General features: G+C 48.0%; 1 protein-coding gene across 3 annotated transcripts; it reads left to right on the plus strand.

The window, feature by feature from the left end:
* Positions 1-9884: 9884 nt before the first annotated feature.
* AMER2 (APC membrane recruitment protein 2) lies at positions 9885-11975 on the plus strand (the record flags this gene model as incomplete). 3 transcript variants are annotated; one of them, XM_084235490.1, is made up of 2 exons in its annotated part: positions 9899-10938; positions 11110-11975. In XM_084235490.1, 2 exons carry the CDS (start codon positions 9945-9947, stop codon positions 11973-11975), a joined length of 1860 nt encoding a protein of 619 aa, XP_084091616.1. The 3 variants fall into 3 exon arrangements, with proteins under 3 accessions (XP_084091615.1, XP_084091616.1, XP_084091617.1); XM_084235491.1 differs by having other exon boundaries at positions 9899-10731; XM_084235489.1 differs by having other exon boundaries at positions 9885-11975.
* Between the last annotated feature and the right edge of the window lie 326 nt (positions 11976-12301).

The following is a 12301-nucleotide window of genomic DNA, read 5'->3' on the forward strand; positions in this document are numbered from 1 at the left end:
CATCTGTCCAACCTCAGGGGTTAATCCCTTCTTAATCTGAGCTGTAATAATTGGGTGATCAGAGAACATGCTAAAAAATCCAGGCCATAGTTTTGCTGTTCTTTTTGGCTAGACTTTTCTTTTATTAGAGCAGAGGCCAGCTGACCTAGAAATTTTCTGTTTGAGTTTGTCTTCTGCTAAATAAGCAGATGCTCCTGAAAGTGTGCATGTTTAGAAAACACAGTTCTTCTTGAAAATAATTCAGTCACCACTCCCCGAACATACAGGAATGGGAACTGTCTGGAGGAGACCACGTGATCATGCTTTTTGCTGCAAAGTGAAAAAAAAAATTAGAAAAGGAAAAAACCTCCTGGTTAGCTTGAACTAATGAGCTCACTGGTGTGTGTCTAGGAAACATCCTACAATGAACACATCTGCTATGATTTCTATCCTTTGGAAAAAGTAACCTTGTGGTGGATGGCAAATGAAACATGAAACCAGATCAGGGGCTTAACTTAAAACACACGGAAAAAACCCTGTAGGTGGTAAGAATCTGGGGCAGAGGTAAGCCTGGCTATTTGGGGATTAATCATGGAGGAAAATAGATTTTTTTTTCCAAAGGGGAAAAAACTTAACACCCAGGCTACGAAGACCTGATCATATTGGCCTGCCACCTGGGAAGGAACAAAGATACTGGCTGTCCAGTGAGCAGGAGTTTCACATTTAAATAAGTAAGTCTCACATTGATGCGTGACCTGGTCGCTGTCAAAGGCCAGCATTACAGTTTGTTCATGATGGCATCCAGCGCACAGTAGACATTCAATAAAGGCTAATCAATACTCAGCTAAGGCAACATGGAGGCACACCCTAGAATCCCCTGGAGGTAGCAACTGGAAGTCGGTGTACTTAATTTAGTAAATTTCAGACATTTACCAAATGTATTTAATGAAAAAATAGTCTCTCAGAAGGGGAAGGTTAAAGGGTTTGAAGGTAGCTGGGAGTGGGTAGTCAACATTGGAACAAGGAGGCCTTAGACCTAATACACTGGCTCCTGGAGGAGAAAGCATAAGGAAGGTGTGTCCATGGGGTATGAATAGATCAGGAAGGTCAGCCCTGATCTAGTCTCTCCTTTTAGCATAATAGTGTGGCCAGGACATGGCTATACCATATTGTCTGCTCTGCTTGTAGTCAGCTGTGGCCACATTACTAGTCATTGCCAGCAGAAAGTGGGAGGAAGTGATGTGCTTTGAGTCAACATTTCTTCCAGGATCTCTTTCGTTCCAACTGGCTAGATACAGATGGCAGCACAACCCTGGGGAAGACAGAAAGGCATGAAGCTTGGGATCCGAATGATCACTGGGAGAGACTACCCTGTTGACTTGAAAGCCTTTCTAGAACTGGCAGGTGAACAGGAACTAGGAAGGAGTCATTATATTTTGGGGTCTATTTGTTATAGAAGCTAGCACAATCCCAAGTAACACATCAGAACACAGTGGGATGTAACACTCTATCCCTTGTAATGCAAAACAGCTCTTAGCTCTCAAACAGGAGTCATCAGCTTCTGATTGAGTTGATTGATCTGCTCAGCAGTGGCCCTGCTGGTGGGTACCTATGACTGTCACAGCACGGAGAACGAGCTTCCTTACCCTTCTTCACTTCACAATCCTCATTCCTTTAAAGTTAGGGTCAATTTATGGGAAGTAGGTCCTGGGGTACTGTAGGGTAAGTGATTTTCAGGCTTTTCTGCCCTCCTGCCATTAGGCTTGCCCTGCCTGATGGAGCACCTGCATTTGTTACATTGTTATAGTTGTGTTGTTTACTTCTGTGGGCCATGATTGCAGTATTGAGATTTTAGGCAGGAGAGAGAAGGGGTGAAAGAGCACCAGATAACCCAGAGTGAAGACTTGGGGCTGGGGGCTTGGAGGCCTACTGGCACCCCTGCCTGCTGTGTACCTGGTTGCTGCACTACATGCAAAGCTCAATAAAAGCCTGAGAAAGCCACCAAGGGCTCCAGGATTCCTCCTTTACCCTCCTCTGCTGGGATCATAGAAATCCTGCTCTGTGCCCTTCCTGCCACCACAGGCACCCTGATAATTGATGCTATGGCAAAGTGGCCTGGTCATTTGTACACACCATGGGAATCTGCTGCACCTCAGGGAGGCATAGAGGGGCCGTGTCTGACCATTACATGGGGCATGCTTAGGATTCGTTAGCTGCACAGGTGGGGCAGTGTCTGTCAGAGGAGGGCTGCAGTGTGGTAAGTGGAGGGTGGTGACATTCAGGAAACATTCAGGCTCATTGAACACAGACTATGAGAACAGGCATGTCTGTGTATGGTTTGTAGGGGGTTAGGGATGGGAGAAGTCTGTGAAATTAGACTACAATAGATAGGCAGATGCAGGGGAAAATACCTTTTGAATAATAAACTTTCCAAAATCTTTTAGGGTAAATGGTTTTTCAGGCTTTTCTGCCCTCCCACCATTAGGATTGCCCTGCCTGATGGGGCACCCACAGTTGTTATATTGTTGTAAACTATTGTTTACTTCTGTGGGCCATGGGAGGAGTATTGAGAGATAGTCAGGGAGAGAAGCAGGAGAGAGAAGGGATGAAAGAAGCCAGAGAAGCCCAGAGTGAAGACTTTTTGGGGGCATGGAGGCCTCCTGGCCTCCTGTCCCCGTCCCCACCCCTGCCTGCCGTGTACCTGTCTGCTACACTACATGTAAAGCTCAATAAAAGCCTGAGAAACCCACCGAGGGCTCCAAGACTCACTTTTACCGGCCCGGTCTGCTCGGATCATAGATACCCTGCTCAGTGCTCATCCTGCTCCTATAATCCTTTGAAATCCATAGTTCCCCCCGCCCCCCAGGTTAACTCCAATGGGTGAGGATGAGCCAAACCTCCCCATGTCCCATAAGCTTAGGGAACTGAGAGTGAAAAAGACCCTGCTGCTATTTTTCTGGAGTCCTTGTGTGTCCCCAGTGCTGTCATGGCAGGTAGGGGAGGTAACGTTACAACATGGGGTAGGCGCAGAACCAAAGTGACATTGAAGGAACTTTCTCATGTCTCTAAGAGTGAAGCTGACGAAGCTGAGAAAGTAGCCCCTGGTCTAGCGCTTCTCAGTGCTGCTCTCAGTGGGTGTTGAGGCAGAGGGCAGCTTGCTCACATGGCCAAAAACCAGTGGGAGTGAGAAACTTGGGTGGAGGGTCTATCTTAGCTGCACAGGGGGTGAGAGTGGGGGTAGAGTGAGGGGGTAGAACATACTATCTGCTGAATGTGCTGCAGCATGTGATGCCCCCTCCAGTGGAAAAAAACATTCAAAACAGGGTTTCTCTAAGATGAAAGTATACCCAAGATGGGCAGGTGCTTGGGCTTTAGGTCATTTTTGTAGCCCCTTGCAGGCTCATTTTCTTGAATTCCTGTGCTTTGTCCCCTCCTTATAACACCTGTGGACTCTCATCTTGGACTCTGCTTCTAGTTTGCACTCCTGCTAGGATTAGATGATCTTCACTGCTGAATTTGGCTGCTCCCTGTTGTGCATTCGGCCATGCTAACGCCCTGGCATTCTGTCAGCATGCCCTCTGCTATCTGCCCTTTTATTTTCCAGCTTCATTGCACCCACCTTTTTGCCAACAGCTTGAGAAACCTAACCAGACTCTGCAGTCTGATGCAGAATATTTTCTAAGTAGCAGCTAAGTAGCAGACCAGGAGAAAAGAGAGTTAATTATTGGGAGGGGGACACTAAGTGGCTACCCTGTAATGTGCTTCTCAAACCACTCTGGCTTATATGCAAGAGATTGTGTCATTCCAAAAAGTATTTCTCTTATTCTGTCTTATCCATTATATGGAAACCCTGATATTCCTGTTAAATTCTCCCTGGATAATCCTGAGAGACTCCAGGGGCCTTATATATGTATGTGAAGATCTCATCTTCTTGGCCACCATCATTTTCCTTCTTGTTTATTCTGCTTGGCAATGCTACTATCTCGTCAGTGCCGGCAACCCCAGAAGTGCCATGACCTTAAAAATCTGCCAAGGGTCTGCCTGCTGGAGCAGTCCACACCCACTTTGAACCCACCAACATGCATCCAAGGACATTAGTGTCCCAGTCAAACACACTGATGATTGTGGTGAAGGAAGGATTAGGCCACCATTGCTGGCAATAATGCTTGTGGGTTGAATTGTGTGCTTCAAAAGATGCTGAAGTCATAACTTCGGGTACCTATAAATGTGAACTTATTTGAACATAAAGTCTTTGAAGATAAGACTAAAATTTGAATTAAGATGGACAAGGGTGGGCCCTTAATCCGATATGCCTAGTGCCCTTAAAAGAAAAGACACAGACAGCTATATGGGAGAGACAATCGTGTGAAAATGGAAGCAGTATTTGAATGAAGCCAAGGGATGCCAGTGATTGCCAACAGTAACCAGAAGCTAGGAGAGAGCCATGGAGAGTGCCCAAATGCCAGTGCTGCCAACTACTGCACAGCATGTAGGCCTGGGATCCACTAGCATTAAAGAGAAGTGCTTATTTTGTTGTTGTTTGCTTTCTGTTGTTGATTACCTCCTTGCCCTAAGATGCAGGTACATCCTGGTGGGGAGGCGGGAGAAGGGAATGGAGGTGATATTTTATGAGTGATGATCTCAATCCACAACACCTCCCTCCAGAGCCAACATGGTAGTCTATTTCCTTTGAGATGAGCTCTTCCCCTGAGCAACCTCAATTGTTTACTAGGGATAATGGGAAAAAAGTTGTACTGGGCTTTTTACACTGCATGTTACTAATTAGAAATTATTTTTTCCTCTGCATAAGCATATACCCAGAACAGCTATTAAGCCATGGTGAAAGCTGATGTTCAAGGAAAATCAAGAAACAAAACCTGCAAAAGAGAGCATTAAAACTTCAATGCAGCTCGGGGCTTATTGTGCCCAGACCCCTCTAGTCCTCATCCGCCTGCCCTGGCCTGCAGCCTCAACTTCCCCAAGCAAGGGAATGCGATAAGTATTGACCTCCATGCCATATATGCTGCAAGGATACATGGGAGAGACATGTTTCTGTCCTGGTGACTGTGCACTTTACTTATGGTCTCAGCTTGTATGAGGCCCACGGCAAACCTCAGAGGGCAAGGTCTGACCTGTGATATATGGACAGATATGATGCAGGGTGAGGGTCCAGGATTGCAAAGCTGGAGTTCTTCCTGGTAGTCCTCATTACAAGGACTTGGTACTGGAGGACCTTTGAGTGTCTTCACTTATATAATAGACTTCTTTCTAAAGCTTCCCTTGGAGGAGAATCATAGGGTAGAGGGGTGAAGGGTGGAGACAGACAAGGAGCAGGGAACTGTCCCTTTCAATTGGATTCAACTCCTGAGCAGGTTGTGAACCTGCTGGAGTTCACAACTGGAGATGGTAGGTGTCGGTTCCAGTTCAAATATCAATTTCAAAACTTCATTGATTAAGGATTATCCCTTAGAGATCCAGTTCCATCATAAACCCCCATCGCATTCATTTCTAAACCTCTTTAATTCAATATCCCTTTAATGACCCAGGGTACCTCTAAGGCAAACCCTGGGACAAGCTGAATGACAAGGACTTGCCTGGGAAATTCCAGTGCAGGGCTACGTACACCCCACACCCCAGCGGTTCTTCACCCAATCATTTCTACTTTAGATACTGGGTGGTTCAGTAAGAGGGTGATCCCCAGGAAAAGGGGAGGTTCCAGGTTCCCTACTCCACCCAAGGGAGGGTGGAGCTGAGCAGGGAGGCAAGAAGCTGGGGAGGAACAGAGGAGGTAGGAAGGATGGAGAGGAAGGAGACCTTGAGGAAGCACAAGGAGCAGAGACACGTGAAGAAACTGCGCTTGCATCTCGGCCTTGGTCTGGTTGAAACAGATGTGGGTGAGAGACCATGGGGAGTTAACAAAGACAGATTTTTGATTTTTCTCTTTTCCTTGGAGATTTGTCTGTTTTCTGACCCTTTTCTATGGGTCCCCATAGGAAGGTGCTTTATACTTGTGACAGGCTTTCGGGCCTTGCTTTGGGCCAACCCTGTTTGGCTGGACATTTACCTAAGAGGGGATGATGGATAACCTCAGGTGCTGGATTTGGAAACTATAGTCATTATCTTTTCTTTGTTGTGGACTAATTGCATTAAAGTTCCTTTCCATTAAAGGTCTTGTATGTTTTGTCTTGATGTAATGAATGGCAGAACCTATTTAGATGGGCAGGTTTGAGGGTTCTGGGGTGCCCCTCTCCCTGCCCTGTCACAGTTCCCCTAAGAAAGACAATTCTATTGAGGAAGCTTAGGACAAATGCTGGGGCTAGGCTGGTTAGAAGACACCCTGCATAAAGAATTGATGATGTTGATGACAAGCTCTCAAATGATTCCTACTGTGTTTCTTTTTTTCTTGGTTTGATTATCCTCTTCCAGAGAGATGTGCTACCCAGAGAGAAGAGCCCTAACTGAACGACAATGCTCCCTTGAGCCAAAAAAAGAGAAGCACACACATGTCTTCTTTTGCTGTTTACATTTGGGCAGCAGGCCATCATTTTGGAGCAGCTTTTTCCTGAAACATTTCCCTTAAGTTCCTTTCTCTGTTCTTTACTATTCCAATTTTCTATATACGCTCTCTAAATTAGGGCTGAGTGGGGCCGTGGCAGGAGAAGGGAGAAAAGAATGAAAGAAGCAACTAGAACTAAACATGGGTGCACCTGGCAAAATTATCCTCATTGTCATGATTTTTTAAGGTTAAGAGTCACCATTTTGTGCAAATGCAATCCTTGCTTCCCCCAGGCTTGACTCTGAAAAGCCTTTTAAGGAGTGAGTTAATTTTTGCAAGACTTCAGAACATTGGCCTTTGCCCCCAGCCTGCCACTGGGACTGCAACCATCCCCTCTCCTGCAGGTTCCTAGATCTTGGGAGAAGAGCTTTTTCTGGAAAGATCTCTTGTAAGCTACAAACCTCACCTTTCTTTTTCTGAGTCCCATAACAAGGGTCCTGGGTTGAAGAACATTTGAGGGTTCTGTTCATACAGCAGCTTCTAAAGCTCACCTTGCCTCCACGGTTCTGGGTTCCCTCACTTTCTTCTAATTCAGGGCCACTGGGTGGGCCTTGCCCCCAGAATGACTGCTTCATCTCCGTGTCATCTCTTTCTCTTTGAGTGTCTGTTTCCCAGGTATGATCTCCGTCCTGAAGTCCTCAACAAATTTTTTGGAGGGTGGAGAGTCTCAAAGTAAATGAAACTCACAATGGGCTGGCCCTTATGGGTTCTATAACTCCTGGTGGACCAGCAAGTCTACCTTCTTTCGACAAAGGCTCGGGGATAGAAAAAGGGAGATTTCTTTATAGGCTACTTCATTTCTCCCTGATTCCAGTCACAGACTCTTTTGGATTGACAATATCTGGGTTATAACCCATATATTGAAGTGAGTCCCAGGGCAAATTCAGGTTAATTAGCTTCAGGGACAATACAGACAGGGACTCCGGGAGAATTAAAGAGGCTTCTGAGATAAGGACACTAAATTACCTGAGGAGAGGTGCTAACCAAAAAATATCCCAAGGAGAGGGAGAAAGCTGACCCTGGACTCCAGAAAGGCTAATGGGGGTAGTAAATTTTAGGAGATCTTGGATAGGGGAGATAAATTCTGAGATAGAAGGTGGGAAAATGGGCACATCAGCCTGGAGGTATATGGCCACCAAGAGAAAGAGCCAATCACAGAGTAAGATGATGACATCTTAGGACAGAGGAAAAAGGTTTAAATATCCCCTATACACAGGCCCATATGGCATCTTATGTCCCCTTTGGCATTGCAGCCTTGGAGTCTTTGCTTTTGTTCTTTCTCCTCTAAAGAAACTTTTCTTTACTCTCTAAATAAAGATTTGCTTCTCTCTGCTTATTTATATGAGGGCTTGTCAACAAATTCCTTTTTACAGCTTCAGGGACAAGAACTTGTGGTGGTTTAAGAATTACCGGGGTGAAAAACAGCAACAGCAGCTGTAATCACAGTAACAGTGCACACTGGCTTCAGGAGCAATTGTATGGTGTGTGTGTGAAAGAAGCAAATATTTTCAGTTGTCTCCAAAAGGTTGTGAAGAAATAACAAATTAGTTTCTCTTTACAGTTCTTCACACCCGTTGTCTCTCAGGACAATGAGGAGCCGGATTCATCTGGCAGTGGTCATGACGGCAAGTGGTCAGTCAGAATAGGCTAAAACCGCTCTTTGGTCTTAGTTTTACAGTCTGCTGGGCAGTGGGGGGTGGGCGGGAGGTTGGGAGGTGAAGGATGTCTGCTTTTAGTGAGCAAGGGCTGATGGGATTCAAATGCTAGGAATGAAAACCTCTCCAGAATCTCAACTCACTCATGTTGTCAGTTTACAAAACATTGTTCTTGATCAAAATCAAAAAGGGAAACATACAGCAAGTAACTCCCAGGCCTAAATTCAAACTGTATCATACTGTAGAAGTTGTAATGTCCAACCCATGTTATTAGTAAAACTCCATGTGGATTGGGGTGTCTGGGTGTAATGAGAGTAGCACTCAAAAAAAGTGAAGCTTAAGATGATTAGTGAAAATATTGGCATATATATGGGAAATATATTATTAAAATATATATCCATAAATAACAATAAACATGAATAATATATATTATTAGATAATATTAAAATATATAAATTATGGGTTTTTTTCTTCCAGATTTCATCTTTTTTGCTATTATACCCTCAAGCCAGGGTCATGAAACCAAGTGCTATGGTTCTGATACTAGCAGTCACCTTGGACGCTCAAGCACAGAAAAGAGCCTAGATTGGATTGCTCCCTGGGATGAGGTTTTATTTTCTCAGATTAAGTAGGTCAGAGTGGATGCAATGCCTGCCCTGGTGCACAGGGGCCCTGCCAGGCTCTTCCCTGCCCCACCAGGGAAAAGGGCTGTAGGACAGCCCTGGTGGTGTGTTCTACTGCAGGGAAAAGGAGAAAGCTGACCCTGGACTCCAAGGACACCTGTGGCATGGAGATTACGATTCTTAAACAGTCCTTCACCTTCTGCTTGTCCATTGTGACCAAATGTGTCTAGGCAGTGACTTCTGTGACAGCAGTCCCAGTATTCCAGAAGTCTGAGGTAAAAACTATCATTGTTGGGGAGAGGATTAGGGTCAAAATAAGAGGGGGTGCAATTGCATGGGGAATATAACCAAAATGAAATACATACAATGTGCAAAAATGAAAAATGATGTAAGAATTATATAAAACATTTAAAAAAAAACTACCATTGCTCCAAAGGACCAATCAAGCTACCCCCACCCCCAACCCTACCACTTGGTTGCAGAGTTGATATTGGTATTTGACTGACAACTGTTTTGTGGCGAGAATCAGAATGGAAGTGTAAGGACTGGGCATCCACTAGGAGTGTGTGCTTTACAAGGACAAGACACAGATGAGAACAGACATGCTGTGGGCCTGCTGGATTTGATACCCAAATGATATGGACGCACATGGAATGCATGAAGTTAAGGACAGGCGATAAGAGGAGGAATCATTTTGTGTCGGAATGAATTTACAGTCTGCCCATTTGGGGGGTGGGGGGCATTTTGCTATCCATGATTGGGCTTCTGGAAAAGCAAGTCGAGGAGGCATCTGAAGGTGGGTAAAACTGAATGGAATTTGAATTCCATAATTGCGACAGCAATTTCTGCAATCAGCTCAACGCTCTATTCCCTGCTCCTGCCACAACGCTCCCCCTCCCCCCAGGAAAAAAAAAATCCCTGCAGCACAAAGCCAAGCTGGATCCGAAGTGGGTTAGGGTATTATATAAGCCCTTGGCGGGAGTGGAGATGGTCTTTTATGTGTGTGCCTTTTGCTGCGGCTGCGGTAGCAGCAGCCGCAGCAAGAGTAGCTCAGGTTGATTTAGAATACGGATGACAGTGGCCTGGCGCGAGCCCACGGCTGACGAAAGCTGCTTCTCCCGCTCGGTTTCCATGGAGACCAGCGAGCGCAGCGGCGGTGGCGAGGCTGTCAGCGAGCGCGGCGTCCGCGCGCCCGCGGGGGTCTGCAGGAGGAAGCCGGCGGCCGGGGCCGGGCCCATCGCGGCAGACATGGACTTGCATTGTGATTGTGCCGCCGAAACTCCGGCCGCGGAGCCGCCGTCGGGGAAGATTAATAAAGCTGCTTTCAAATTATTCAAGAAGAGGAAATCAGGTGGCACCATGCCCAGCATATTTGGGGTCAAAAACAAAGGGGATGGGAAAGGCTCGGGTCCGACGGGCATGGTGAGGAGCAGGACCCACGACGGACTAGCCGAGGTGGTGGTGCTGGAGAGCAGCAAAAAGGAGGAGCCGCGCGGAGCGGGCGACAGTGGCGGTGTCGGGGGTGGCCTGAATGGGGGTCGGCCGAACCCCGGTCCCCCCAGAGCTGCCGTGACCGGCGTGGCCTCGCTGGCCAACAGCTCTGTGGCCAAGTCCCACAGCTTCTTCTCGCTTTTGAAGAAGAACGGCAGATCCGAAAATGGCAAAGGAGATCAGGCAGATGCAAGCAAGGCTGGCGGCAAACAAAAGAGAGGGCTGAAAGGGCTCTTCAGCAGTATGCGCTGGCACAAGAAGGACAAGCGGGGCAAGGAGGAGGAAAAGGAGGAGCGCGCGGGGGGCCCGGGGAGCCTCATCCTGCCGGGGTCGCTCACCGCCAGCTTGGAGTGCGTCAAGGAGGAAACGCCCCGACCCGCGTGCGAGCCGGAGGACCCCAGTAAGGACCCCCAGCGAGACCCTGCAGGTGAGCTCGGAGCGGGGGAGCCGGTGCTGGCCTCCGCCGATAGCACAGAAGTGCGGAACTGCCTGGAGGCCCAGAGCCCCGGGTTCCCTAAAGCCAAAAGCGCCCGGGGAGAGGACGCCGCGGGGCACCTGCGCGCGGAGAAGCCCTGGGCACTCCCCGAGCTGGGTGCTGGGGAGGTCCAGACGGCGGAGGATGCTTCCAGGACAGGTGACGTTCCGATAAAGACTGTCCCCCTTGTGGACTCGGAATGTGGCAGTGGCCGAGCGTCTGCCGTCCCTGACCTTTCCTCTGTTGATCCACCCTCAGACCCGTCGGCTGATCGTATTTGTTTGATGTTTTCTGACGTGACTTCACTGAAAAGCTTTGACTCTCTTACAGGCTGTGGAGATATTATTGCAGACCAAGAGGAGGAGGCAGGTCCCAGCTGTGACAAGCATGCCCCCGGGCCGGGAAAGCCAGTTCTTTCTAAAAAGAACCCCACGGTGGTGGCCTACCAAGGAGGAGGGGAGGAGATGGCCAGCCCGGATGAGGTGGATGACACCTATCTCCAGGAATTCTGGGACATGCTTTCCCAGACCGAAGACCAAGGACAAAGGCCCCAAGAGGGAGAGGGTAAGGCAGTGGCAGCTCTGGAAACTAAGGTGGTACCTGAGACCTCCAAAGACGCCAGGTGTGCCGAAGCAGCAAAAGACAAATCCTTGGCCAAGCGCAGGAGGCTTAACCGTGTTCCCATGGAGCTCCAGGCGAAGGAGGAGCCTAAGCACCCAGAGGAGCAGCAGGAAGGGGTCCCCAACAGTGACGAGGGTTACTGGGATTCCACCACTCCAGGCCCAGAGGAGGAGGGCACGAGCACCAGCAAAAAGACCTCCATCCCTCGGGATAGCTGCAGTGGCGATGCGCTCTACGATCTCTACGCTGATTCTGATGCATGCCCAGCAGCCCCTCCAGCCCCCGAGGAGACGTCCTGCTTGTCCAGGTTAAAGCCCGTGTCTCCAGTCACCATTACCTGTCCTCTGCGAACCCCAGGCAGTTTGCTGAAGGACTCTAAAATTCCTATAAGTATCAAACACCTTGCAAACCTCCCAGCTAGCCATCCTGTAGCAGCCCAGCAACCAGCCAGGAGTGAGATGCCCAGAACAAAAATCCCTGTTTCCAAAGTGCTGGTTCGACGGGTGAGCAACCGGGGCTTGGCTGGGACCACCCTTAGGGCAGCGGCTTGCCACGACAGTGCCAAAAAGTTGTGAGGTCTCTGAGGCCAAGGTGAATGGAATACAACTTTCCCTGGAAACCACTAAAATCAGTTATGCTCCCTCTAAAGTCAGGCTTTTAGAGCCTGGACTGAGGTGCCAGCAGGGGCAGGGTACAGGAAACGGGGATGCTACACCCGGGATTCGCCTCCCAAGATAAGTCCCTGAGAATTATTTTCAAGCACTTTTTTTTACCTTTTAAAAATCTGTTTTCTTTTTTCTTTAATGCACTGAACACTCGGAAGACACCTTCACTTGCCTTTGCAGAAAACAGAACCTAACCAAACAGAAGTAAGCATCTTGCTGTGATATTTGGTTGTGCC

The sequence above is a fragment of the Talpa europaea genome (genome assembly GCF_964194135.1).
Source record: "Talpa europaea genome assembly, chromosome: 6".
Lineage (NCBI taxonomy): Eukaryota > Metazoa > Chordata > Mammalia > Eulipotyphla > Talpidae > Talpa > Talpa europaea.